General features: G+C 41.4%; 1 protein-coding gene across 14 annotated transcripts in view; it reads right to left on the bottom strand.

The window, feature by feature from the left end:
- The window catches only part of GBF1 (golgi brefeldin A resistant guanine nucleotide exchange factor 1), a gene marked incomplete at both ends in the record, with an annotated part of 135,712 nt that overhangs the window by 40,154 nt on the left and 72,165 nt on the right, over positions 1-23,393 (bottom strand). For all 14 annotated transcript variants that reach the window (XM_080695397.1, XM_080695392.1, XM_080695398.1 and 11 more), the window contains one exon: positions 5,998-6,129. In XM_080695397.1, the coding sequence (XP_080551523.1) occupies positions 5,998-6,129 (132 nt within the window). The remainder of the gene's footprint in view (positions 1-5,997; positions 6,130-23,393) is intronic.

Genomic DNA, 23,393 nt, shown 5'->3' with positions numbered 1-23,393 from the left:
TCTCAACCAACACAGAAAACCCTAGACTCTGAGGTCCTTGCCCAAGCCGCCCTTTAGAGCCCTCTTGACAGTCCTTATTTAGGCCTCTGGGGCCCACAGAGAGGTGATCCTTCTCAGGGTTGTGTGGCATGTCAGAGCTCAGTGAGGAGCAGCCTTGCTTCCATCTCACACGGCTCGTGGGGGTCCATTCCTTCTACTTTCTCAGTAATATCTTGTTAAAATGGCTTAAACTCTACTGATCTCTTTGCATTCATATCCCTTGAGCTTGAACAAAGTAACAAAGTTCATTTCTAAAAAGGCAGGTAGTAGTGACAGGTTTAGGATCACAGGCAGGGCCTGCCGGCAAGCTGGGCAATCAGTGGCACAAATCCTGGGCTGGCAGCTATGTGGGGCCAAACCAAAGACCAGTCCTTGGAGTAGGACCTAAAACAATCCTGGAAGTTGTGGGTCACAGGATTTAGAGGTACATATGCTGGCTGTGTGTGTGTGTGTGTGTGTGTGTGTGTGTGTGTGTGTTGCCTTGTCCAAGACCTTTCCTTGAAATGTCTTTTTCTCAGCTGGGTGTGGTGGTGCACGCTTCTAAACCTAGTACTTGGAAGTCTGAGACAGGAGGATTGCAGGCTCGAGGACTGCCTCAGCAACTTAGTGAGATCCTGTTTCCAAATGAAAAATAAAGTAGGGCTGGGGGTATAGCTTGGAGGTAGAAGGCCCTGGGTTCCACCCACAGTACTGCAAAGAAAAAAAAAGTCCTTTTCTGGCCAGTCTGGAGCTAGCTTCAGCAAAATTGCCAACATCATCTCCTTTGCCTTTTGGCTTTCAGATACTCCTTCCTGCTCCTTTTCTCATGCTCATTGCAGTCACCACCTCCAGCATTCTTTTTTCCCACCACAGGAAACTCCAAAGACCAGCTGGCTGAGGTCTCCAATGACCAGCCTGTCTGCCAAGTCCAGGAAGGGTAGAGAGGAACACAGATCAGAGGGAAAGGCACAGAGGGCAGCTGCTGAGTCAGTGAAGAGACACGACCTGCAGGTGGTGCTGAGGACAAGGCCGGAGTGGCTGGGCTGGATTGTGTTTAGGAAAAATATGAAGCTGGGACGAGGTTTGCCTGGAGAAGCCGAGGCACCTACTCAGAACCTGGCTGGCACCAGGGCTCCTGCGCAGGATCTTGAGTGCTTTAACTAAGCAAATCTAAGTTTCTAGAAAAGATGAAGTTTGTTTTTTTTTTTGCCTGATCCGAAGGCCATTTGCTTTTCTGGGCAGCTATAGCCTGAGCTTCCTCTTCCCTTGTCTCCTACTTAGAAACAATAACAGCTGCCTGGTTTTTTTTTTTTCTTTCTTTTTTTTTTATGTTCATCCTTGCACATGGGTTGGCAATAGGGGAAAAGGGATTTTGGATTCTGAGTGACAGGACCAACTAAAAAACGAATCCAAAAACAGACATCATACACAAATTTAGAGATCAACTATAGATTGGGTAAAATATTTGGCCTAGATTTGGAGCTAAGATTTGTAATACTATGATAGACAATAGGTTAATATTCCTGTTATAAAAAGAGCTTCTACAAATAGACTTTTTTAAAAAAGGACTCAATTCAATAAAAAGAGGTAAAGGAGAAAAAATTCAAATATTCAAACCAGTTTTTACTTACCAAAGTGGTATACAAAAAAAAAACCAAAACAAACAAACAAAAAAAAACTGAAGTGGAGTAAGTGAGCATGCCTGTAATCTCAGTATTTGGGAGACTGAGACAGGAGGATAGTAGGTTCAACACCAGCCCCAGGAACTTAGTGAGATTATTTCAAAATTAAAAAATAAAAGCTGGGCTGGGCGTGGTGGTGCACGCTTGTAATCCCTGCACTTGGGAGGCTGAGACAGGAGGATCGTGCAGGTTTGAAGCCAGCCTTAGCTGGTTTAAGAGACCTTGTTTCCAAATAAAATATAAAATAGGCCTGGGACTGTAGCCCGGAGGTAGAAGGGCCCTGGGTTCCATCCTCAGTACCACCAAAAATAAAAAAATAAAAAAAGAAATTAAAGCCAGGCATGGTGGCGCACACTTGTAATCCCAGCACTTAGGAGGCTGAGACAGGAGGATCGCGCAGGTTTGAAGCCAGTCTCAGCTACTTCGTGAGGCTCTCAGCAACTTAGTAAGACCCTGTTTCTAAATAAAGTATAAAATAGGTCTGGGAGTATAGCCCAGAGGTAGAAAGCCCCTGGGTTCCACCCTCAGTACAACAATAAATAAATAAATAAATAAATAAAGTAAGTAAGCAAGTAAAATAAAAAAATGAAAACAATAAAAAGAAGCTGGGGTAGCCGGGCATGGTGGTGCATGCTTCTAATCCCTGCGCTTGGGAGGCGGCAGAGACAGGAGGATCGCGCAGGTTTGAAGCCAGTCTCGCTGGCTTAAGAGACCCTGTTTCAAAAGAAAAAAAAAGAAAAAAGAAGAAAAAAGAAGAAGCTGGGGTATAGCTTGGAGGTAGAATGCCCTATGTTCACTCTCCAGTACCATTTAATCCTAGCATTCTGGAGGCTGAGTGAAGAGAATCACAGTTCGCAGAAAGCCTCAGCTACATAGTGGGGCCCTTTGTAACTCAGTGAGACTCTGTTTCAAATAAAAAATAAAAAATAGGGCTGGGGGTATAGTTCAGAGGTAGTATGTCCTTGGGTTCCATCCCCAGCACCACACACACACCAAAAAAAAAAAAAAAAAAAAAAAGAAGAAGTTGAGCATGGTGGTACATGCCTTTAATTCCAGTACTTGGGAAGCTGAGAAAGGAGGATTTTAGGTTCAAGGACAGCCTGCCTCAGCAAGTAGTGAAGCTCTCATCAACTCAGCCAAGACCCTGTTTAAAAAAAACGGGCCGGAGGTGCAGCTTGAAGATAGAATGCCTCTAGGTTCAATCCCAGTACAAAACAAAACAAAAAAACCCATAATTTTCAGTGTTGGAAAGCCACAGAGTGTGGTTGGCACACGCTTGTAATCCCAGTACTTGGGAGGCTAACACAGAAGGATTACAAGTTCAAGGCCAGCCTCAGCAATTTAGTGAGGCTCTCTGCAACTTAGTGAGACCCTGTTTCAAAATAAAGCCAGGCATGGTGGCACATACTTGTAATCCCAGTACTTGGGAGGTTGAGAAAGGATCACAGATTCACGGCTAGCCTCAGCTACTTAATAAGGCGCTTTGCAACTTAGCGAGACCCTGTTTCAAAATAAAGAATAAAAAATAGGGTTGAAAGTATTAGCTCAGAGGTAGAATGCCCCTGGGTTCAATCCCCACTACCACAAAATAAATAAATAAATAAAATAAAACATGGCTGGGAGGTGTAGCTTGGAGGTAGAACATTCCTGGGTTCAACCCCCTAAAAAAAGTGTTATGTACATGTCCTTTATTTTTTATTTTGCAGTACTGGGGATGGAACCCAGGGGCATTCTACCTCTGAGCAACACCCCCAGCCTTATTTTTATTCTTTATTTTGAAACAGGGTCTCACTGAGTTGTACAGGGCCTTACTAAGTAGTAGCTGAGGCTGTCTGTGAACTGCAATCCTCCTGTCTCAGCTTCCCAAATGCTGGGATTACAAATGTGCACCACCACACCTGGCCTATGTATATGTCCTTTAAATCAGAAATTCCAAGTTCAAAAATGTTTTATCCTTGCTGGGTGTAGTGGCACGCGCTTGTAATCCCAGCATTCAAGAGGCTGAGACAGGAGGATCACGGTTCGCAGACAGCCTCAGGTACTTAGTAAGGTCCTTTGCAACTCAGTGAGACCCTGTTTCAAAATAAAGAATAAAAAAATAGGGCAGGGGTGTAGCTCGGAGGCAGAATGCCAAAAGGAAATTATACAAATATTAAAGAATAGGAAAATGATCATATGAATTGTGTTATTTCTAAACTATAATGTTAGACCTATATAGATACTAAGAAGAAAATAAACTGGGCATAGTGGCGCATGCTTGTAATCCTAATACTTGGGAGGCTGAGACAGGAGGATCACAGGTTCGAGGACAGCCACAGTAAGCAGTAAGACTCATCAAACTAGTGAGATGCTGTTTCAAAATAAAAGAGAAGCTGGGTGTGGTGGCACACACTTGTAATCCCAATACTTGGGAGGCTGAGACAAGAGGATTGTGGGTTCGTGGCTAGCCCCAGCTACTTAATGAGGCTCTCCACAACTTAGTGAAACCCTGTTTCAAAATAAAGAATAAAATAGGGCTGGGGGTATAGCCAGGAGGTAGAATGCTCCTGAGTTCAATCCCCAGTACAGCTAAAAAATAAAATAAAATAAAATGGGGCTAGAGGTATAACTCTGCAGTAGAATACTTGGGTCAGTTCCCAGTACCACATAAATAAATAAGTAAATAAATAAACATATATATATCTCAGGTGCTAGGGGAAGAGGAAATTGGAAATTATTACTTAATTAGAGTTTCTGTTTGGGATATAAAGAAATTTAGAAAATAGATGCAGATATTTGTATAATACCATAAATGTAATTAATGCCAATGAATTATATACTTTAAAATTATTAAACGAACCAATTTCATATATGTTTACTCCAATAAAAAAGAATAAACCAGTTGGTCATGGTGGCATACGCTTGTAATCCCAGCATTTGGGAGGCTGAGACAGGAAGACTGCAGTTTGCGGACAGCCTCAGCTATTTAGTGAGGTCCTCTGCAACTTAGTGAGACCCTGTTTCAAAATAAAGAATGAAAAATAGGGCTGGGGGTTTAGTTCAGAGGTAGAAAGCCCCTGGGTTCCATCCCCAGTACCCCCCCAAAAAAGAATAAATCAGATGGACATTTATATCATATGCATCTAAGTTAACACTATTAAACACACAACAACCCCACATAGTTCCTTTTCTTTTTAAAAAGGGTAGTGCTTTTTGTAGCATGGTCAACCTGGACACTCATTGTTGGGAGGAGTGAAAGGGGAAGGGGGGAGGGCACCAGGCACAGTCTGAATGTACGTCATTTTCAATATGATCCACACAAAAAATTAAAAATAAAATAATTCTAAAAAAGGGTAGTACTTTTTATTTACGTATTTGCAGAAGAAGAAATAGAAAGATTAAAATGAGGCTATTAACACTATTTACCCAAGGAAGGGATTAGAGCATTGAGAAATAGAAGGGAGACAATGAACTTTTCTCAGATATTTCTTTGTCTTCTTACAATAAACATACATTATTTTTGAGAATATAACTTTATTTTTATTTATTTATTTATTTTGGTGATACTGGGAATTGAACCCAGAGTCATTCTACTTCTAAGCTACACTTTCAGCCCTATTTGTTATTTTTAAACAGGGTCTATATTGCAAAGGGCCTCACTAAGTTGCTGAGGCTGGGAATGAACCTACCATCTTCCCGTCTCAGCCTCCCAAGTACTGGGATTATTATAATTGTGTTCCACCATGCCTGGCTGAAAATATAACTTTAAAAATTAAGGCTGGGTGTGATGGCGCACGCTTGTAATCCCAGTGCTTGGGAGGCTGAGACAGGAAGATCGCGTAGGTTCGAAGCCAGCCTCAGCTACTTAGTGAGGCTCTCAGCAACTTAGTGAGACCCTGTTTCCAAATAAAGTATAAAAAATAGGTCTGGGAGTATAGTCCAGAGGTAGAAAAGCCCCTGGGTTCCACCCTCAGTACCACACACACACACACATACTCACACACACACACACACAAAAAAAAAAAAAAAAATTAAGCAAACCAAACCTCCGAGGAGGTGGAAGTTAACTCCCTCAACTCTCCAAAGCACAGTGAAACCAGCTGCCTAGGGCAACCTCTGGTCCCTCTGTCCCCTCCTAGTGTAACCCCACTTAATTAGCATGACAAGTAACAATAACAATCCTGTATTTCTCCTCTGCAAGGAAGAAGATGGCTGAGGAAAATTTCCCAGTATCACTAAGTTACTACTTATGGCATAAGCAAGAAGGAGAGGCAGGAAATGAAGTGTTGTAGCCATCCAACAAAGCACAAGCTCTTACCTATGAGTGCATAAGACAGGAACTTGTTCACAGAGGTGAGTGCCAGTCCAGTAATAGGGCCAGTGGTGTCTTCAGAGCGAATCACTTCCAGAAATGGACGAAGGAATACGTTGGGCTCAATCTCTGAGAGTTCTGTAAGAAAAAACAAAAAGCAAAACCCCCAGATGAATATACCATCTTAACAAAGAGCTAAACAATGGTAAAAGGCCCTTCTTGTCTGTGCCATGAGGCTGGAGGTACACTGGCTTGTATTATTTTATCTGTAAAATTTTCAGAATGTAGCCAGGCTTGTGATTCTAGTACTTGGGAGGCTGAGACAGGAGGATCACAGGTGGTTTAAGACCACATTCAGCAATGTAGCAAGACTCTTCACAACCTAGCGAGACTGAGGCAGTGTGTCCCTTTTAGGCAGAAGTCTTAGGCAAGTGCATCCCATAACTAAACCTGAACATGTAAATAAATTTTAACTGCTATGATCTGCTTGTATAATCTGCTTCGCTGCTGTATGGTATGAGGAAGCTGTCTTGGCCACAAGATAGCATCTGAGTAAAATATGCTCTCTGTTCTTAATGAACACCTGGCATTCATTAAATGATGTAATGATTTTATAACCATGAAAACCTGACTTTTCCATACCCACAACTCTGTACCCAAGGGGTATAAAAGGTGGCTGAAACTAATGGTTGGCATGGCAGTATAGTGGGTACTGCTTGCCCTGGCTGGCTGGTGAATAAAGTAACCTCTGTGGCACTTTAGAATCTGGCATGTCTCTGTGGGTCACCTCAAAACAAGACCCTGTTTCCAAATAAATAAAATCATACTAGGGATATAGCTTGTAATGGAATGTCCTTGGGTTCAATCCCCAGTATCAAAAAAAAAATTTTTTTTCAGAATAAAGCTCTAAAAGATTATGATTTTTTTTTTCATTACTGGGGATAAAACCCAGGAGTAAGGCCGGGCATGGTGGCACACGTTTGTAATCCCAGCATTTGAGAGTCTCAGACTGGAGGATTGCAACTCTTTGCACTCAGTGAAACCCTGTTTCAAAATAAGAATAAAAAATAGGACTGGGGGTATAACTCAGAGGTAAAATGCTCCCTCCAGTTTCATACCCAGCACCACAAAAACATTAACAAAACAAACAAACAAACAAACAAACAAAAAACCCCAGGAGTATTCTACCTCAGAGCTATACCCCCAGCCTACGATCCTCTTGTCTCAGCCTCCCAAGTACTAGATTATAAGCGTGCGCCACCATGCCCGGCCAAAAAATTAAGAATATTTTTAAAGCACAATGTTTTTAAAAATTAACAGTATAGCTAGGTATGGTGCTGCATGCTTGTAATCCTAGTACTTGGGAGGCTGAGACAGGAGGATCGTAGGTTCATAGCCAGCCTCAGCTACTTAGTGAGTTCCTCTGCAACTTAGTGAGACCTCATTTCAAAATAAAGAATAAAATAGTGCTGGGGGTATAGCTTGGAGGTAAAATGCCTCTGGGTTTGATCCCCAGTACCCCCCACACACAAGTTAACAGTAGAATTGTTAAAACAGCAAATTTTGTTATGCACACACATATAATCACAATTTAAAAATAATAATAAACGAGGCATGGTGGCCCATGCCTGTAATCCCAGTACTTCGGAGGCTGAGACAGGAAGATCACAGGTTCACAGACAGGCTCAGAAATATAGAGGGTACCTGTAAACACACACACACACACACACACACACACACACACACAAAGATCTGGGGACACATCTTGGAGGTAGAACGCTCCTGGGTTCAATCCCCAGTACCACCATACATATATACGTACATACATACATACCATACGTACATAGTCCTTTAATATTCTTTAATATCAAATATTTCAAATCAATTTTCCATGTCCATTTCACCACCCTCCCCCAGTGATACATAGGTAAACTTCATCTAGGGTACAGCCAACATAGGTAAAAAATCCCAGGGAGGGCTCGTCTTTATGTCCAGTGGTCAGGGTCACTTCACTTTGATAGAGTATAGCACAACCCAGGGAAGCCTTGCTTATAGTCCCTTGTTTAAAAACAAGCCTAAGATGAACCAATGGCTGAGTGGCCCCTTGGTCAGTCTGCCACCTGGAAGGTTCTTACCCTCAGCCTCCTTCCTGCCCATAGGAAGCAAGTACTAACTGCCTGTGAGGGAGGGACATTATCATTTATATTTTACAGATGAGAAGGCTCAGATGTGATGGGTTGCAAACCACACGAGTAATAAGCAGAGATGGGATTTGGTCCCAGCCTATATTATGGCTCTACAACTTGTAAAAATACTACACCTGTCCCATTTAATTAGAAGCCAAAGTACACTGCACTTGCTCCCGACTCTTCTCTGCCCAGTGTTTCATGTGTTTTTCTAGACTGCTTTGTTTTCATCTTTCAGTCACTTTCCTCTGAGTCTTCCCAAAGAGGCCAAAAACATGTAGGCAGTCACATTTTTTGAGCCAAAGGAAGCACCTTTATTTTCATGAAAATGCATGGAGGTTTCTTCTACTCAATTCCTCCCACAACCCCCTCTTCTCTGAGTAAACATTCCCTGGGTCCCGGCTGCTCCTTAGATTAATGCTTTAATTAATTGGCAGATTGGGTAGCATTTTCCAAGCTTGTCTGTACAGTGAGTGATCACATCAGCTGTATAAAACCTGCTTCTCACCTCCACTGTGTTCACCTAGAGATGTGCAGTTTGCATTAGGAAAGCACTTCTGTGCATGTGCATGTGTGGGGCTGGTAGTGGAGGGTTGATATGTAATGAATATATTTGGAAAAACTAAAATATATAATGGATATATATGTATATATTTTCCAATATATATAACCACACCCAGCCTTAATAAATTATTTTATTAAATTATTTTATAAATATATATATATATATATATATATATATATATATATATATATAATTTAAAGCACAGTAAACTGGGCATGGTGGCACACGCTTGTAATCCCAGCATTTGGGAGGCTGAGACAGGACAGCCTCAGGTACTTAGTGAGGCCCTTTGCAGCTCAGTGAGAGCCTGTTTCAAAACAAAGAATAATAATATATATAATAAAAACAGGGCTGGGGGTGTCACTCAGAGGCAAAATAAGATAAAATAGCACATTAAAAAAATATAAAGTCAGCTATGCATGGTGGGGGATGCCTGTAATCCCAGTGCTTGGGAGGCTGAGACAAGAGGATCTACAGGCTCAAGGCCAGCTAGCCTTCAGCAACTTAGTGAGACCCTGTTTCAAAAGAAAAAAATAAAAAGGGATATGGACATATGCAGAGGTAGAATGCCTCTGGGTTCAGTTCCCAGCAGCAGCAGCACCACACACACACAAATTATAGTCATCTAGTCTTGCTGCTACTTTAGGAACACATATGCATTATGATGTACAATTTGGTTTGTCATTAAAAACTGGTCATGTTTGGTATATCTGAGACACAAAAGCCTAGATTTTAAAAAGGGAACTGATTTTCTATAACTATACTTGTTTTGTGTCTTTCTTCATGTGAAAAACAAGAACAGTTTTACAGTCAGCCAACTGTGTCCACATTTGTCAGGCCCTCTGCATTCTGCTTCCTGTTATAAATATGTGATATGGGTTTTTTGTGTGAATATAGTTTTTGGTTCCTCTATGAGAAGTACACAGGAGTGGGACTTCTGGGTAAAAGGGTATATGCCAAACTGTTTTCAAGAATCACTATAGTAGCCAGACGTGGTGGCACATACCTGTAATTCCAGTTCTAGGGAGGCTAACAGAGGAGAATCACAGATTTGAGGCCAGCCTCAGCAATTCAGTGAGGGTGAGCCTCAGCAGCTTAGTGAGACTCTGCTTCAAAATACAAAATAAAAAGGGCTGTTGGGGTGAGGAGCTCGAGGTAGAAAGCCTCGGGCTCAGTCCCTAGCACCACACACAAAGGGTCACTAGAGCACTGCATTCCCACCAGAAATGGGGAATTCTAGTTTCTCCATCTTCTCCAGTCCTTGGGATTTTCAGTTTTTTGTTTTTTTTTGTCTGTTTTTATGATAAGTGTTAGGTCAGATCAAGGTTCTTTCTGTCTGCATAAAAATGTCCTATTGTCTTAACATTTCTCATTGAGTTATCTTTGTGCCTTTGTAAAAATCAACTGGCCACTTGGCATTGTGGCTCACACCTATAATCCCAGCACCTGGGAGGCGGAGTCAGGAGGATGGCAGGTTTAAGGCCAGCCTCAGCAACTTAATGAGACCCTGTTTCAAAACAAAAAATAAAAAGAGCGGAGGGTATAGCTTAAAGGTAAAATGCCCTTGGGTTCAATTTATCATGCTGTTTTGACTGATATAGCTATAGAACAAGTCTTAAAATCAGTAGTGTGATTTCTCCAACTTTATTTTTCTTTTCCAGTATCATTCAGTGTTCTAGTGCCTTTGTCTCTTTCTTTTTTGGGTGACTATTGTTGGCTGAACATAATGCCCACGGGCATTCTACTTCCAAGCTACACTCCTTGCCCTATTTTATTTTATTTTTTTTTGAGGCAGGGTCTCAATAAATTGCTGAGGCTGGCTTCAAACCTGTGATCCTCCTGGCTCAGCCTTTTGAGTACTGGGATTATAGGTGTACGCCATCGTACTTGGTTTGTCATCTCCTTCTTTCCTTCCTTTTTGCAGTGCTAGGGCTTGAACCCAGGGCTTCCCATATGCTAGGCAAACATTCTACCACTGAGCCACATCTCCAGCTCTCTATATAATCTTTTCTATATTTACAAATTGTCTTGTTGGGAGTTTGAAAGGAATTGCATTGATTAAACAGATCAATTTGGGGAGAAAAGGCATCTTTGCTATGTTGTTGTGCCTACCAATCCATGAACATGGTATGTCTCTCCATTTATTTAGATTATTTTTGTATTGAGGATTGAAACCAGAGTGTTACCTCAGCCCCTTTTAATCTTTATTTTGAAATAGGGTCTTGCTAATTTTCTCAAGCTGTTCTTGAACTTGTGGTTCTCCTGTCTCAGCCTCTTGAATGCTGGGGTTACAGGTGTATGTCACCATTCCCAATTTTTTCATTTAAAAAAAATCAATATAATTAGTATATTGTAGTTTTCAGCATACATATTCTGTAGGTGTTTTGTTAAATTTTATACCTAAGTATTTAACTTTATGTTGATAATACTGTTATATTATCTGTTTATAAATAGTCTTGTGTTTTTAATTTTAGTTTACATAAGTTCTTTTTTTGGTGGTACTGGGAATTGAACCCAGAGTCATTCTACCTTTGAGCTATACTCCAGCCTGATATTATTTCTTATTTGGAAACAGAGTCTCACTAGGTTGATAAAAGTCTTACTACTTACTGAGGCTGTCCTTGAATCTGTGATCCTCCTGTCTCAGCCTTCCAAGTACTGGGATTATAAGCATGCACCACCATGCCCGGCCATATATTCATTTTTAATGTACTGAAACAAGATCAATATTTGTGTGTTCACCTTGTGTCCTGTGGCCATACTAAACCTACATATCCTAAAAGATTTGTTTGTAGATTCCTTGGGGAGATACTATTTCTGGGCAGATTCTCCTACCTCAGCTTCCTGGCTGGGATTATAGGCATATGCCACAACACTCAGGTAAATAAAATTCTTTTTTTTTTTTTTTTTTTTTTTTTTTGGTACTGGAGGTTGAACCCAGAGAGGCATTCTATCTCTGGGCTATACTTCATGACCTATTTTTCTTTCTTCCCAAGTAATGAGATTACAAGCATGCATCCACTATGCCCAGCTTAGTAACAGCATTTCTGATTTAAAACCTCTCTGAGGGGAGATAAATACTCCTAAGCATATCCTTCTGCCTCAGTCTCCTAAAGAGCTAGAATTATAGGCGTGTGCCACTATGTCTGGCTAAACTCTATTTCTTTATTACTAGAATCAACATATATGACATTACTGCCAAATTATTGCTTTCTCTCAATTTCTGTATATATCATATTGTATACCAAAGTAGTAGTTAGTAGTTTGTGGACTGCACTGATTACTGGTTACTGGTTTACAGAGAAAAAAATGTGTGTATATATATATATTTATGTCTGTGTATATGTGTGTATATATACATATCTGTGTATATACATATATGTATGCATATACGTGTGTATATGTATGTATTTTTGTGTATATGTAGTATTGGGGATTGAACCCAGGGGCATTCTACCTCTGAGCTATATTCCTAGCCTGATTTTATTTTGTTTATTTATTTAGTGGTAAGGATTGAACCTAGAGGCATTCTACTTCAAAGCTATACCTCCAGCCCTATTTTACTTTTTATTTTGAAATAGGATCTCACTAAATTGTGGAGGACCTCACTAAATGCTAAGACTGACTGTGAAACTGCCATTCTCCTGTCTCAGCCTCCCAAGTACTGGGATTACAAGTGTGTGTCACCACACCTCACTTCTGATTTTATTTTTTACATTGAAGCAGGGTCTTGGTAAGCTGCTGAGGCTGGTCTCAAACCTGCAATCCTCCTGTCTCGGCCTCCCAAGTACTGGGATTCTAAGCATGCACTGCCATGCATGGTGGCTTAAGCCTTAGCAATTTAGCGAGACTCTCAACAACTTGGTAAGACTCTGTCTCAAAATAAAAATTAAGGCTGGGATGTAGCTCAGTGGCAAAGTGCTTGCCTGCCTGGCAAGTGCACCGCCCTGGGTTCAATCCCCAGTCCAAAAAAAAAAAAAAAAAAAAAAAAAAAAAGAACCTGCCTTAAAATAAAAATTAAAATAGGGCTGGGGGTATAGTTCATTATTAGTATGTCCCTGGGTTCAATTCCCACTACCAATAATAATAATACTAATAATGACAATAATAAATACATTTTACAGCTTACTATGAGGCTAGAACAGAAAGGTTCTTGGTATTCTATCTCATGTATTGAATACATGAGATTGTATTGAATATATTCAATACAAATAGAATGTAGTCTGGGGACTACATTCAATTGTCTGGATCTTCCACAGAGGAGTGAGAAGAGCCACTTGTATCTTTTAGAAGAAAAGTGTCATAAGCCAGGTGTGGTGGTGCACACTTGTAATCCCAGCATTTGGGAAGCTGAGACCGGAGGATCATGGTTTGCAGCCAGCTTCAGCTACTTAGTGAGGTTCTTTGCAACTCAGTGAGACCTTGTTTCAAAATAAAGAATAAAAAAATGGGGCTGGGGGTGTAGCTTGGAGGAAGAATGCCCCTGGGTTCCATCTCCAGTACTGAAGAAAGAAAGAAAGAAAGAAAGAAAGAAAGAAAGAAAGAAAGAAAGAAAGAAAGAAAGAGAAAAGGAGGAAGAAAAAAGAGGAAGGAGGAGGAGGAGGAGGAGGGAGAAAAGCACCATGATGCTGCTCATGGTAAGCAGGCTGGATAATTTCACAACCAAGGAGATATATGACACCCCAGCCAAGCAGCCAAAATTTCTGCCCTGGAAAGCTGTCAACCTCAAGGCACAAACAGTTCAGTAAACAAAGAGTGCAGATTAGGTAGAGGGGTGCTCTGAAGATAACTGGTTCATGATTTAGGATGGGGATAAAACAGGTACGAGGAGGGGAAATCCAACCCCTATTAGAGAAACAATCCTTGGGATCCCCATAAAACCCAGATCCAAATTCTGGTCAGTCAATGCCAAATTCTAACAATTATAACAAGAATCACTAAACTATTTCCTGAAGAGCTCAAAGGCTCCTTTAATCCAGAGCAGAGTGAAGCCCTTTGTAGATGTCTTGGTGGCGTTTTGCTCGCACTTGGCTCAATACCAGTGGGTAGGAAGCTCAGTTCCCTGTGTTAATATGACATTAAAACAGAGAAGTTCCAATTGGCCCAATGTCAGTCTGTCCCCCAAGTCTCCTGTCTTTTCGAATGATGAGTGACCTAACCAAAAGGGGGATGAATCCTGACACTGTTTACTCTTTTTATGTCACAGCTGTCACCTTTTCCAATAATCTGTGTCAAAAGCCTCAACATGTGGCCTCAGCATTGCCCTTAGACAAAAAACATGCTTCTAGCCACAGGGGAGCAGCACCATCCTCCCAGGAGGCTGTGTTCTCCAGCCTGCAGCAGCCTTCTCTCATTGGGCCAGCAATGGGCTGGCACATTCCTGAGCCAAAATGCACACATAAGCTGCTTTCCCTGGTAGTGAAGCTCTTCACTCCTGAGTGACTCTTATCAGGGGCAGTTGGGCATTCTCAATTGGATTACGCTGACAAGGAAAAAGGCCTGTGGTATATTATTTCAACACCATTTGGCTTCAGAAATGCCTGTCTCGACCCTTTTGCCCCGAGAGTCTACTTCTCCCTTCTTGATTTCTATATGGTCACCAGACAGCCTCACTCTAGCTCTTCATCTTGCAAATACTGGCCTATGTTTCTGGAGAAAAAATATGATCATTCACAAGGTAGATCACATCTAACAAAGTAATAAATCAGAGCAGGACAAAAAATGGAGCCTAATTCATTCACCCCTTGACGTTTCTGTATCCAGAGGCACAGGACAAAATTATTTGAGCACAAAAGCTTTTTGGTTTTTGGCATTTCTGTCTATGCCGGCACATTCTATCTCAGGAGAAAGTGGTGGGTCCTCATTTTCTACTTTTTTGACTATGCTCTATGCAGTAGTATATTTCTTGTAAAGTCAGAGATTAAGAACAGTCTACAATGAAATTTCTGATGTACTGTAAGTAGGAAGGGGCTAGGGCTTTGTTTGTTCTTTGTACTGGGGATTAAATCCGGGGCATTCTCCCTCTGATCTATGCCCTCAACTGTGTTTTTATTTTCGTGTGTGTGTGTGTGTGTGTGTGTGTGTGTGTGTGTGTGTGTTACTAGAGACTGGACCTAGGGCTTTCTACCTCCAAGATACACCCCCAGCCCTATTTTCTTTTTAAATTTTAAAACGGTGTCTCACTAAAGTGTGGAGAGCTTCACAAAGCTGCTGAGTCTGGCTCTGAACCTGCAATCCTCCTGTCTCAGACCCCCAAGTACTAGGATTATAGGTGTGCACCACCACATCTGGCTCAAATCAATGTGTGTGTGTGTGTGTGTGTGTGTGTGTGTGTGTGTGATACTAGGAATTTAACCCAGTAGTGCTCTACCACTGAGTAATATCTCTAATTGTTCTTATTTTTTTATTTTGAGAAAGGGTCTCACTAAGTTGTCCAGGCTGGCCTTGAACTCACAATCACCCTGCCTCAGCCTCCCAAGATGCTGGAAATATAGGTTTGTGCCACCATGTACAGCAGCAACATTTTTTTTTTTAATGAATTAAAAAAAAACCCACAACCTACCTGGGTGTAGTTGTATACACCTGTAATCCCAGAATTTGGGAGACCGAAAGAGGAGGACTGCAGGTTAGAGGACAGCCCCAGCAAGTAGTGAGATTCTAATCAACCTAGTGAGACCCTATTTCAAAATAAAAAATAAAATAAAATAGAGCTGGGCGTGGTGGTGCATGCTTGTAATCTCAGTACTTGGGAGGCCGAGGCAGGAGGATCTCAGGTTTGTAGCTAGCCTCAGCTACTTAGTGAAGGCCTTCCTAACTTACTGAGACTGTTTCAAAATGAAGAATAAAAATTAGGGCCAGGTTGTAGCACAGAGGTAGAATGCCCCCCGGGTTCAATCTCCAACACCACAAAAAACTAACAAAAACAAAAAATCCCACCAAACCTTGACACACTCTGATCAAACATGCTCAGTTCCTGAATGTATATACCTTGGGTTAAAGTTAAAGTCAGGAAACTTCAGGGGGTAGAGGTCATAATTTTAGGGCTGGGGATTTGGCCCTAGGTTCAATCCTTAGTACAAAACAAACAAACAAACAAACTTAAAACCTTATTTTTCTCTCACTTGTCACTGATACATAGTTTGTAGAAAGTCATGTCCGAGAGGTCCCAACCCAAGCCAGAGAAGACATAAGAATTCATCCTGATGCCGGGCGTGGTGGCGCACGCCTGTAATCCTAGTACTTGGGAGGCTGAGACAGGAGGATCACACAGGTTCGAAGCCAACCTCAGCAACTTAGTGAGGCTCTCAGCAACTCAGGAGACCCTGTTTCCAAATAAAATATAAAATAGGTCTGAAGTACAGCCCAGAGGTAGAAGGCCCCTGGGTTCCATTAGTACCACACACAAAACAAAAACAACAAACAAACAGACAAAAACTCATCCCTGGGTACATGGCACAAAAACGTTGAAGATGATGGTTTTGATGAAGGAAGGGCTTTTGGCACTTATGTGTATCCTCTGGCTTGAACACCTCGTACAGACACTGGCCACCTCTCTGTCCTCACAGTAGCCTGACTTCTCCAAGAAGATAGGAGGAGGATGCATTTCTCCAGAATTGACATTCTTGCCAGGATGGGAAACCAAAAATAGGCTGCTTCCAGTAAATCTCTGCTCCTAAAATACTCGTTTTTATTATCTTCTCATTGAGTAGAACCTCCTGGTCTGCCTAATGTGGGATTATCTTTAAAAAGACAAGTGCTAAAAGGCAGAATACACTGGAAAAATAGTTTATTTTGGCTTTGTCCAATACAGTGCATGAGTCCCGACTGGAAAAGGAATGAGTTTCACCTTGGGTATTCCTGCTAAATAGCAGGTTAGCTTGCTGTTAAGAGCTACTATCTATAACCCTTATAAGAATCCCATTCTGTTGCCCAGGACAATAGCCTTAATTTGCTTCAGATATCACCAGCAGCTCCATAAGTTATTAAACATAATTAGAGCCAGGTATGATGGTGCACATTTGTAATCCCAGCATTTGGGAAGCTGAAACAGGAGGATAGTGATTCATGGACAATCTCAGCTACTTAGTGAGGCCCTTTGCAACTCAGTGAGACCTTGTTTCAAAATGAATAAAAAACAGGGCTGGGAGTATAGCTTGGAGGTAGAATGAGAATGCCCCTGGGTTCTATCTCCAGTACCATACACACACACACACACACACACACACACACACACACACACACATAATTATTATGCCATGCATGGTGACATGCCTTTAATACTCAGGAGGCTGAGGCAGGAGGGTCAATTAAACCAAGAGAATTCAAATTCCAACACATAGCAAGATCTTGCCTCAAAACCAAAATAAAATATAATTATCATTGTCTCCATTTTTACAAATAAGGAAACCGAGGCTCAAAAAGGTTAATGACTTACCCAAAGTCACAAAATAAATAGAAGAAACAGAACCTGAACCGAAGTCTTGATCCCACAGCTGATGCTCTTGACCAAGACTGTATGCATTATACTCTTACATATTACATCCTGCCATTGCTGTAAGTTTACTACGATTAAGATGGCAAATATAAATGTTAACTCAACGATCTTAGAACTGAAGTTTCTTCTGTACCTTTCCTCTTCCTAACCGCTGACTAAACACTATTAGTTATTGCTTGTAGTACTGCCACACAAATTAAGTGTTAGGTTTGCCCAGGTTTCAGTCCTAATCCAAGAAGGGAGAGTGAGACCCTTTTAACAAGGCCAGCAGGGCTAAATGAGGCCCACAGGGACTGGCCTCAAACAGACACCGCGGCCCAAGGACAGACTGATCCATCTGTCTTACAGAGAGCACAGTGTGATGTGCATCAACTCTAAACACTAGCTCTTCCTTCTGGAGGAAACTGGCACAGACTGAAAGGGAAGCAATTAGGTTGTGACATCCAGGCAACCAGAGCTGCAGTCGCCTCTCCTCTGCCTTGCCGCTCTCTGGATACACTATACACGGGCAGGCCCAAACTTAGGCAGGCAATTTGAAAGCCCAGGAGAAATTAAAAACTCCTGTTGCTATACTTTACAACAGAACAACGCACCCCAGCTTTTGCATCCATTACACTTGGAGATGCTTTATCAATCCAAATTCCTCTCAGTCTAGTAAAAACTTTGTTGTTGGAATTGCAAAAAAAAAGTTGTTTAGTGGCCATAAGAAGAGAAAGCTTATCAACTACCACCCTATTTAGGTAGGGCTTGTCTCGGGGCCAAGAAAAAAAAATTTTTTTTTCTTTTTTCTTTTTTCTTTTTTTTTTGTGGTACTGGGGGTGGAGCCCAGGGGCCTTCTACCTCCGGGCTATACTCCCAAATACTTTATTTGGAAACAGGGTCTCACTAAGTAGCTGACGCTGGCTTCGAACCCGTGCGATCCTCCTGTCTCAGCCTCCCAAGCGCGGGGATTACAAAAGCGTGCGCCACCACGCCCGGCAAAAATAAAAAAACCAACAAATTTCTGAATTGACATTAACAAAGTCTGTAGATGATAAAGCCTTAAAGATCAATAGGCAAATCTATTGAAGAATCAGAGGATCCCCAAATAGTATTAATTATAAAACTGCTAGGCAACCTCTCTCTGTCCCTTAAACATGTGCAAACCCACCTGTCCACCTTTTCTCCAGCAGCAGGAATGGTCACCACAAGGGCTTATCATAAACTCCTAGTGACACCCAGACTGAGGACTCTTCTTCTGCCTCAGCTCTCCTCATGCTAACATGGCTAAGAAATTGACTGGTTACTGAACCCAGAGGAGTTCTACCTCTAAGGTATACCCAACGCTCTATTTTATGTTTTATTTTGAAACAGGGCCTTGCTAAATTATAGTGCTCGGGCCTTGAACTTGTTATCCTATCTCAGCCTCCCAAATATTAGGATTATAGGCCTGTGCTACTGCACCCAGCTTATTTCCTGTGCCTGGCTCATTTCTCATTTTATTGATGGGGAAAACCAGGTGTGATGATACATACCTGTAATCCTGGTACTTGGGAGGCTGAGACAGGAGGATAGCAGGTTTGTAGCCAACCTCAGCTATTTAGCGAGGTCCTCTGCAATTTAGTGAGACCCTGTTTAAAAAAATAATAATAATAATAAAATAGGGTGGGGGGGTATGGCTCAGAGGTAGAATTCCCTGGGTTCAATTCCCAGTAACACACACACACACACACACACACACACACACACACACACACACACACACACCTAACAGCTGAGACTAAGACAAGTATTCTAACCACTTACCACTGTTGCCTCTAAATACATGTCTGTGATGTAGAAAGTAAGCAAGGTTCACAAGAGTAGCAATACTCTGAAAAGTCACACCTTGCTTTATTCTAAAAGATCCCTAAAGAAACTTTCAAGACAGCTGAATCTGGATGGACAACTCTGAAAGGGTTCATCAACAACTCCATAAAAAAAGGAACAGAGCTTGGCCCAGACAACACCTGCTATCCCAATATCTTCCTATATTCTTTGTCTCTTGTTTTAGCCCAACTGGATGCTTAATATAATACAAAAGTTGCATTATTCTGGTAAAGTTGTACTCCAGCCCAGATGCAGTTAATTTTTTTTTCTTTGCAGTATTGGGGATTGAAGCCAGGGGCACTCTATCTTTGAGCTATACCCCAGCCCTATTTTTCAATCTTTATTCTAAAACAGGGTCTCATTAAGTTCCAGAGGGCCTCACTCAGTAGCTGAGGCTGGCCATCAGACTTCGATCCTCCTGTCTCAGCCTCCCAGGCATTGGGATTACAAGGATGTGACCATACCTGGCTTTTTTTTTTTTAAAAAAAAAAACATGGTCTTGCTAAATTAATGAGAGTCTTAGTATTTGCTGAGGCTGTTCTTGAACCTACGATCCTTCTTTCTCAGCCTTTGCACTACTGGGATTACAGTCATGTGCCACCGAGCTTGACTCGATAGATGACAATTTTATAATAAAAAACTTTATTAAAAAGCTCAATCACAGTCGGGCGTGGTAGCTCATGCTTATAATCTCAGCGCTTGGGAGACTGAGACAGGAGAATCACACAGGTTCGAAGTCAGCCTTAGCTACTTAGTGAGGCTCTCAGCAACTTAGTGAGAGCCTGTTTCCAAATAAAGTATAAAACTAGGCTTGGGAGTATAGCCCAGAGGTAGAAAAGCCCCTGGGTTCCATCCCCAATACCACACACACAAAAAGCTCAATCAACTTACAAATACTGGGTGTTCCATTACAGGGCATTTAAAACATACCCATTGGAAAGATCCACACACACAAAAAGGAATAGTAATAAGAGTAATTTCTAGAAAGAGAGAAAAGACCCAAGAAAGAATCTTCTGTAACTCCTGAACTCCTAATGAAGGTACAGTTCTAAGGAGAATTTGGTATCTAAAAAAAACACCTAAGCCAGGTGTGGTGACACATGCTTGTAATCCCAGTACTTGGGAGGCTGAGAAAAAAGGTTGCAGGTTCAAAGTTAGTCTCAGTAATTTAGTGAGGCTAAATTGCTGTCAACAACTTAGTGAGATTGTTTCCAAATACATAACAAAATAGGGCCCAGAGATAGAAGGTCCCTGAGTTGCACCCCTTGGATGAGACAGACAGACAGAGAAAGACAGAGAGAGAGAGAGAGAGAGAGAGAGAGAGAGAGAGAGAGAGAGAGAGAGAGAGAGAGAGAGAGAGAGACAGCTCAGTGGCAGAGTGCTGGCCTAGCATGTGCCAGGCCCTATGGACATATACAAAAGAATGAACCTCAACCTCACACACAAAAATTAACTCATGGATAGTATATATAAATAAAAAAGGTAAAACTGTAACACTTTTAAAAGAAAACATGGGAGAATACTTTTTTGACCTGTAGTTAGACAGAGTGAATTTAGAGATTATACCAAAACACAATCCATAAAATAAATATTGATAAACCAGACTTCATCAGTGTAAAAATGTCTGCTCTGTGGAAGATACTATCAACTGAATAAAAAGACAAGCTTTGGACTGAGAGAAAATCTGTAAATTTTTTTTCACAGGTAAGGTTTGGGTGCAGAGTTAAGAAGTCTCTAAACTCAACAACAAGAAAACAAACAATTAAATTAAAAATGGGCTAAAGAAGCCAAGCATCATGCCTGTGATCCCAGTACTTGGGAAGCGAGTTAGGAGGATTACAGGTCCAATGACACATTGAACAAGTAGTGAAACTCATCAATCTAGTGAAACCCTGATTCAAAATAAAAATTAAATAGGGCTGGGGTATAGCTCAGAGGTAGAAGGCCCTAGGTTAAATAACCAGTCACACACACACACACACACACACACACACACACACACACACACAGCAAAAGAAGTTGGATGTGGTGACACTTGCCTGTGATCCCAGTACTTGGGAGTCTGAGACAGGAGGATCACAGGTTCAAGGCCAGCCTCAGAAACTTAGCAAAACCCTTGGCAATTTAACCAGAACCTGTTTCAAAATAAAAAATAAAATAGGGTTGGGAGAGTAGCTCAGAGGTAGAATCCTCTGGGTCCAACCCCCAATACCCTCTCTCTCCACCCCCCACAAAAAAGTCAAAATACTTGAACGGACACATCAGCCTCAAAGATATGTGGATGGCAGATAAGCACATGCAAAGATGTTCAACACCATAAGCCAACAGGGAAATGCAAATTTAAGCCCTATAGAGAGACACAATCTTCTTACATAAAAATTCTAAAAACCCCAAGGACCGGAGAGGATGGAGAAACTAGAATTCTCATTTCTGTTGGGAATGCAAAGTGCTATAGTGAAAACAGTTTGGCAGCAAAGCTAAGCACACACCCTTTGACCCAGAAATCCCACTCCTGGGTACTTCTAGAGATACAAAACCCCAGGTTCATACAGAAAACCCTGTCAAATGTTTATAGCAGCTCTATTCATAATTGCATCAACTAGAGAACTCAAATGTCTTTCAGCTAGTGGATGGATTAAAAAAAAAACAAGGCATATATATGCAGTGGAATAGTACTCAGTAGTAAAAAAAAGAACAAACTACTGATACACGAACAGCTTGGACAAATCTTTAAGGCAGTCTCAGAAGGTTACACACTGTGTGATTCCTTTCATATGAGCTGAATTGAATCCAGGGCATTCTACCTTCAAGTTACACCTCCAGACCTTTTTATTTATTTTGAAACAGGGTCTAGATAAATTTCTGAGGCTGGCTTCAAAACTGTAATCCTCTTGTCTCAACCTCCCAAGTAGTTGGAAACAGACTTGTACCACCACACCTGGCTTCATCTGAGTTTCCTGATAGAACTAGTGAAGGAAAACAGATCAAAGATTCATAGAGGTTGGGGTGGGGAGGGTGTGATAAAGGAAGAGCAGAGGAAGTGTTCGGGGTGATAAAAGTGTTCTATATACTCTTTGTGGTGGTAGTTATGTAAATCTAAGCATGTTAAAGGCCGGGCGTGGTGGGGCATGCTTATCATCCCAGTATTTGGGAGGCTGAGACAGGATGATCACAAGTTTTTGGCCAGCCTCAACTTGTGAGACCCTCTGCAACTCCGTGAGACCCTGTTTCCAAATAAAGAATAAAAAATAAGTTTGGGGGTATAGCTTGGAGGTAGAATGCCCCTGGGTTCAATCCCCAGAACCACAATAAAATAAAATAAAATAAAAGTGTTAAAATTCATACACATGTATATAAAAATCAATATTATTATATGATAATATAAAAAAGATAATTATCTGGTTATGGTGGCACACACACTTGTAATCTCCGTACTTGGGAGGCTGAGACCAGAGGATCACAGTTTGAAGACAGCCTCAGCTACTTAATGAGGCCCTTTGCAACTTAGTGAGACCCTGTTTCAAAATAAAGAATAAATATAGGACTGGGGGTGTAGCTTGGAGGTATAATGCCCCTGGGTTTCATCCCCAGTAACACACACACACACACACACACACGATAATTAGCTTGGAGTGGTGGAACACGCTTATAATCCCAATAAATTTGGAGGCTAACACAGGAGAATTACAGGTTTGCACCCAGCCTCAGCAACTTAGTCAGTCTCAGCAATTTAGTGAGGCTTTTAGCAATTTAGCAAGACCTTGTCTGAAATAAAAAATAAAATATAGGGTTAGGGGTGTAGCTCAGAGGTTAAAGGCACCTGGGTTCAATCCCTAATACTAAACAAAACAAAACAAAATTTGATGAAATCTTAGTGTGTAATCTCTGCTTGATTCTTGCCATAGATGGCATCCTCATGATGGAGCTTAATACCTTGCCCTGCTTCCCAAGACATGTCTGAAGATACCTCCAAAGCCGATTTAAGGGACTGGCCACCTTCAAATGTAGAACTGAATTCTTCTCTCCCTGAACATTTCTAATCAATATCAGAAAATATTTGGAAATAGAACCCATTCTTTTAAAATCTTCAGTTGAAAAGCCCTTTAAAGGCTTCTATCTCAGAAACTTAACAAGAGCAACAAACTAGGGAGATCCTGTTTCAAAACCAAAAAGGGTTGTGGGTGTAGCCTGGAGGTAGAACACCCGAGTTCAACCCCCCCCCCCAGTACCACCAAAATAAATAAAGAAATAAATAAAAATAAAAAGCTTCTGTCAATTTGAAGTCCCCTGAGCATGACAAGAGAAACCA

This window comes from Muscardinus avellanarius (genome assembly GCF_963383645.1).
Source record: "Muscardinus avellanarius genome assembly, chromosome: 4".
NCBI lineage: Eukaryota > Metazoa > Chordata > Mammalia > Rodentia > Gliridae > Muscardinus > Muscardinus avellanarius.
Note: the sequence above shows the minus strand (reverse complement) of the source record. Positions and strands in the feature narration are given on the sequence as shown.